General features: G+C 51.4%; 1 protein-coding gene across 1 annotated transcript; it reads right to left on the reverse strand.

Annotated features, from left to right (window-relative positions):
* Window positions 1-203: 203 nt before the first annotated feature.
* On the reverse strand, window positions 204-5,530 carry LOC137775377 (keratin, type II cytoskeletal 6A-like). Its single transcript, XM_068561188.1, has 9 exons — window positions 4,941-5,530; window positions 3,763-3,977; window positions 3,359-3,419; window positions 3,119-3,214; window positions 2,829-2,993; window positions 2,225-2,350; window positions 1,179-1,399; window positions 925-959; window positions 204-811 (listed from the first exon to the last, which is right to left on the reverse strand). Exons 1-9 carry the CDS (start codon window positions 5,478-5,480, stop codon window positions 576-578), a joined length of 1,695 nt encoding a protein of 564 aa, XP_068417289.1. The 5' UTR covers window positions 5,481-5,530; the 3' UTR covers window positions 204-575.
* Between the last annotated feature and the right edge of the window lie 201 nt (window positions 5,531-5,731).

Consider the following 5,731-nt stretch of genomic DNA (forward strand, 5'->3'; position numbering starts at 1 on the left):
GGACTCCTGAGCATCCGGGTGCTACGTGGCTGTTTGTCGAAGTTCTCTAAAGGAGGGGGGTGAAGCACATGGGGATTGGGAGTACGCTTCATTCCTGAAAAGGCATTTGCCCGGTGAAAACCGCAAGAACCATTGGTAACAAAGCAAGGCAATATGAAACCACGCATTATAGTATAAATCTGCTTTATTTAGCAATCCAAGTGAGCAAAGAGCAGAGGAAGCATCACAGGGATAGAGACCCCCGCACATCATAGAACTAGTCACTTGTGCTTTCATGATCACTGCAAGGGAGGAACACAACACCTGTGAGATGGGACATACTGGGCCAGTGGAAAGCTAGGGGCATTGCCCTGTTCTGGAGTAGGACCCAGACAGTGACCTTCCGATGGTGAGCAATGGAAGCTCAGATGCGGCAGGTGTTGGCGGAGAGGACATGAGGGCACTCAGCAACTTCAGTTCGAACTCAAGGAGTAAGAGAAGAAAGAAGCAGGAGAGAGGAAGCAACTGGAGGAAAGGGCAGTGAAGCTGGAGAGGGAGCCTGAGACACTGTGGGACCCCGAGCCCATGGCAGGTGTTCAATGCCTGTAGCCCTTCCTGCTGGAGGAGGAGGTGGTGGTGTATTTGATGGCGGAACAGCTGCCCCCGGAGGAGCTGAGGCCACCCCCTATGGCTCTGCCACTGCCGGAACTGAAGCCACCTCCAATGCCGTGACCACTGCTGTAGGAGTAGCCACTGCCTCCGCCCAGGCCTAAGCCGCCGCTGACACCGCCGGCACCGCCATAGCCACTGGAGACGGTGGACTGTACCACGGCTGGAGAGGCAAGGGGACAAGGCCATGACGAGACATGGTGAGCTCACTCTGCCACACAGAGTCCAGTCAGAAGAGCACAAGGGCAAGGGAGGGAGGCAAGTGAAGGTACTTACAGATGTTGACTTGTCCAACGCCTTCCCCAGTCAGCCTAGGAGAGAGGAGACACAGCCATCATGAGACCTCAGAGCCAGAGCTGGACCAGCGTGGGAAGCTTGGGCGTGAGGAGAGCCCATGGGGAACGTGCCTTCTAAGTGCTTTTCTGGGAGTGGCATTATGGCCACGACTAGAGCGCCTTCCACTGGTGCTCACTGGCTGGACACCTTGGACACGGACCCAGACGTTTGAGGAGGTTGTGTGAGTTACTCACCTGCACTCCTCGCCTTCCAGCAGCTTCCTGTAGGTGGCGATCTCCACGTCCAGAGACAGCTTGACATTCATGAGCTCCTGGTAGTCCTTCACTAGCTGCGCCATATCCTGCTTGGCCTTCTGCAGGGCGTTCTCCAGCTCGGCCAGCTTGTTCTTGGCGTCCCTCAGGGCCAGCTCCCCACGCTGCTCAGCATCGGCGATGGCGGATTGCAGGTTGGCGCACTAGAGGGGAAGATGGGCAGATGAACCTGCAATCTGGACTCCTGAGGAGACGAAGCATGGTTCTTCTTTCCCAGTGAGGAAGAGCTCTAGAGCCCAGATTCCATGGAAAAGGACGTTTGATTCCTTTCGTCCAGTCTTTTTCCATTCTGCAAACCTGAACTAGTCTAGGAGCTCCCTATGCACTTCTGTGTTAACCACCCTAATGAGGATGGAGGTGGTGACTGCTGGAAGGTACTACAGCAGACCCAAGACCAGGGGACATTGGAAGAAATGGACCCACTGGCTTCTTCTGAATGTGGACAGTTTGGGGAAGTTCATGTGGATGCACACGAACTCACACAGAACCACAGACACCCACAGTGAGGAGATGATTTCACTTTAAACTGTTGCGACCTTGCCTTCCTTCCACTTCACATGTTTGGAAAACCCTCATTTGTCCTGTGTCTTTTCTCAGCTTCTTTTTCACATCGAATCTGAGCATATTTGCAGCAATCTTCCTCACACTTTCTGGCCTGACCTTTTCTTTGCCAACTTGTGTCTTGCATTCCCAAATCAATCATTCCTCTTATGGAATCTCATTTCAGTGCCTCAAGACTGTATCTTTGTACCGCTGACCAGTTGGGATTGGTCCTGTCATGCAATTGTTTCCTGCTCTTGGGTTGGGATCCATCTCTCTAACCTGTGGGAACTCACTAAGGGAGGAAGTATATGTCCTCCCCTCCCTGCTGTTCCCTCAGTGCCCAGGAATTCCCTACCTGGCGGTAGATGATCCCTGGTGGCCTAGCAAGGAAAGGATGCTTTTCTCCTCCATGGTCCCCACCATACCTGCTTCTTGACGTGGTCGATCTCAGATCTCAGCCTCTGGATCATGCGGTTGATCTCAGTGATCTCCTGCTTGGTGTTGCGCAGGTCGTCCCCATGTTTGCCCGCCGTCAACTGCAGCTCCTCGTACTGTAAACCAGAGGGAGAGAGGGTGGTGTCCATGGGCTTCACAGGACACTAATCAAGGTTTTCACAAATCGAAACGAATGGTTTGTCCACAAGGCGTTTTAAGAAAATTGGTGTTACAAGGTCATGGACACTCTACACCCATCACACACCATCCTTGGTAGGACCACTGACTGCCTGGTTCTCTTCAGGACCAGAACATCCTCTGTACTCTTTCTGAGAACCAGCACTGGGGTGAAGCTAAAGCAAAGATCCCTTGGTCTTTATCTACGGTAGCTTTTGTCCTACATTTAGGTTCTTTGACTTACTAGACGTGGACATAAATACTGTAAAGATCTACTCTGTTGGTTCAGGGTACACGTCCATTGAGAGGACCCCCGCTTCCTAGATGGAGATTTCCTGAGTGAAGTCTCGGGAAGCCTTGCTGGTCTCCAGCGGGGAGGCACAGGGATTCTTCTCCAGCTTCCCCCTCACTGCTCACCTTGCACTTGTACCAGCACTCAGCCTCTTCCCGGCTCCTGCAAGCGATCACCTCATATTGGGCTTTGACTTCAGCGATGATGCTGTCCAGGTCCAGGGTGCGGTTGTTGTCCATGGAGAGGACCACAGACGTGTCTGAGATGTGGGTTTGCATCTGAGCCAGTTCCTGCACAACAAGAGATCGTCAGATCCCCTTTTCCCATGACGTTTACAGAGGTACCCAAGCCTAAGATTTTCCATTTTTGCAAATCTCTTTAGAGTCAAAAAAACAGAGTGCGGAAAGATGCTTACTGCTTCATAGAGGGCTCTGAGGAAGTTGATCTCATCTATGAGAGCGTCTGCTTTGGTTTGTAGTTCAACCTTATTCATGTAAGCAGTATCCACATCCTGGGGAAGAAGCCAACAACTTGGGATCAGTTGAGCCGAGCCCTCCTTCCCAGTCTGCTCCTCCTTTAATCTCCCTGATTATTCTTTTCCCAGAGTCCTCTCCTTCGGCAAAGAAACATGAACCCCTGATCTTACTCATCTCACCTTCTTCAGATTCACAAATTCATTCTCTGCTGACATGCGCCTGTTGATTTCATCTTCATATCTGGAATTAGAAAGGGTAAAACCTAATTGAGTCAGTGGTGAAGGTTATACAGAAAAGGCGGCCTGGGATCCCAACTTCCCACAATGGATATATCCAAATGGAGCTTTCCTGCCAGTAAGCCTAAACGACGAATTCTGTGGTCCCTCAATTGTTTACATCTTTACTCTCCCCATCCACCTGTCTGGCCGTTTTGTTCTTCGGGCTTTGTGTTTAGGCAAGAATTGTGGTTTCATTTCCATGGACATGTTTTACTAAGAACCATGCCCTCATTTGGACCTGGTCATCTAATAGACTTGAAGCGTGGGCTTCAGGAAACTGAGCCCTTTTCTCTCCTGTAACTCACTTCTTCTTGAAGTCCTCTACCGTGTCCTGCATCCCCCTGAACTCGGAGTCCAGGCGGCTTCTCTCCCCGAGAAGGCTGTCCAGCTGTCTCCTGAGATTGTAGATGTACTGCTCGAACAAAGGCTCCAGGTCGTGCCTCACGGTCTTGGTGCCCTGCTCCTGCAGCAGGGTCCACTTGGTTTCCAGGACCTTGTTTTGCTGCTCCAGGAATCGGACCTGGAGGAAGACAAGATGGTTATTTGTGCAACAAAGGAAAGAAGGAAGGAAGGAAGGAAGGAAGGCAGGAAGAGAGGTGGGTTGACTGTGCCGTAGCAGATCTGGTGGTCCCCGTGGTGCTGGGCTACTCCAGAGCATGCACAGAGGCTCAGGCTGACAGTGCTGCTCCCCTGACTGTTTGCCTTCACACCACACAGATCTCACTGGCCACGTTTCCCCAGGGAGCTATCAGACAGTCCCTCTTCTCCATTTCGGAGCCTGTCAGTCAGTGACTTTCAACATTTCTTTTCTTCCTCTTGATAAGCACAATCACAAATGTACTTTAAAATAGTATTTCTCTCGTATATTGCACAGAGTTATTTTATAGAGTGTATCTCAGCTAAAGGGATGTCAAATGTTTAGAATCTAATGGTTAAATTCCACCCCTATTGATGATTGGATTTAATCTTCTTTCCCATCTAGTGCATGAGTCCCTCTAAAACAAGCTCCCTTAATGCTCATGATCTGGTTCTACAAGTTAAGTATTTTTATGCACATATACCTGTTTCTGAGTCTTTTATTCCTGACATTTCCTTTGGGTTTTTATCTTCTTTCCTTCCCCACTGCCACCCTAACTAAGGCTCAAGTGCAGTTTCCACTGTAATTCCCTTTTTAATTTCTTAGACCCTTCAGAAGATCAAGCTAACTCATTCCATTCTCTCAGTTCCTTTCCTTTGCTTGAGGGTTATCAAGAGTGGAGAATGCTTCCCAGGCAGGAGTGAAGACATTTAAGGGATCAGCAGCTGTAAATGATTTTTATCACCTTCTGCCTGTGGTCATATGGAGCTTGTCCTGCATCCCAGTGGAGAGCTAGCCCGAGTCCCCTCCTCCCTCTCTGCCGAGGCTCCCCCTGGTAGGACGTTGGTTGCGTCACTCCACTGGGGACTCTGAAATCCCAGTGGAGGGCAGGTGCTCCCGGCTCACCTTGTCGATGAAGGAGGCGAACCTGTTGTTGAGGGTCTTGATCTGTTCCCGCTCCTCAGTCTTGATTTGCTGGATGTTGGGGTCAATTTGCAGGTTGAGGGGAGTCAGGAGACTCTGGTTGATGGTGACCTCTTGGATGCCTCCAGGGGGACAGACGGGTATGCCAGGGCCCCAATAGCCAATACCAAAGCCAGCTCCACCACCGAGCCCAAAACCACCACTAGCTCCACTGCCAAAACCAAATCCACTCCCAGCTCCACCTCCAACGCCATAGCCACTTCCAGCTCTGCCGCCATATCCACCACGGTAGACACAGCCGACCTCTCCGAGGGAGATCCTCTTGGAGCCCCCCACGCCATAGAGGCTGCGGCTGCCAAAGCCAGCTCCTCCACCCACTCCAGCGAGCCCACCACTGCCCCTGGTGTAGGACACGGGCACGCTGCTGAAGCCAGAGCAGCTGACCCCAGGGACTCTGGCTGAGCCGGCACTGAAGACACGGCGGCTGCAGCTTTGGCTCTTCACGGTGGATTTGGAAGTCATGGTTCCTGAAGTCGAAGAGGCTGAGGAGGGCGTGAGAGGTGGAGGGTAGAGCTGAGAGGAGCAGATTGGTGAGACGGAGGTTCCCAGCAGTGGCTTATATATAGAGAAAATGGGCTGGGCTCAGTGCCGGAAGGTGAGCCTGCAGGTTGGGAAGGCTGGGCTTTACAAATAGTGACATCACCCCCAGGCACTAGAAAGGTATGAAGTATGAATATTGCTTCTTTGGCATCCTTTAGTCGTGGAGAAATTCT

The sequence above is a fragment of the Eschrichtius robustus genome, chromosome 13, assembly GCF_028021215.1.
Source record: "Eschrichtius robustus isolate mEscRob2 chromosome 13, mEscRob2.pri, whole genome shotgun sequence".
NCBI classification, from domain to species: Eukaryota; Metazoa; Chordata; class Mammalia; order Artiodactyla; family Eschrichtiidae; genus Eschrichtius; species Eschrichtius robustus.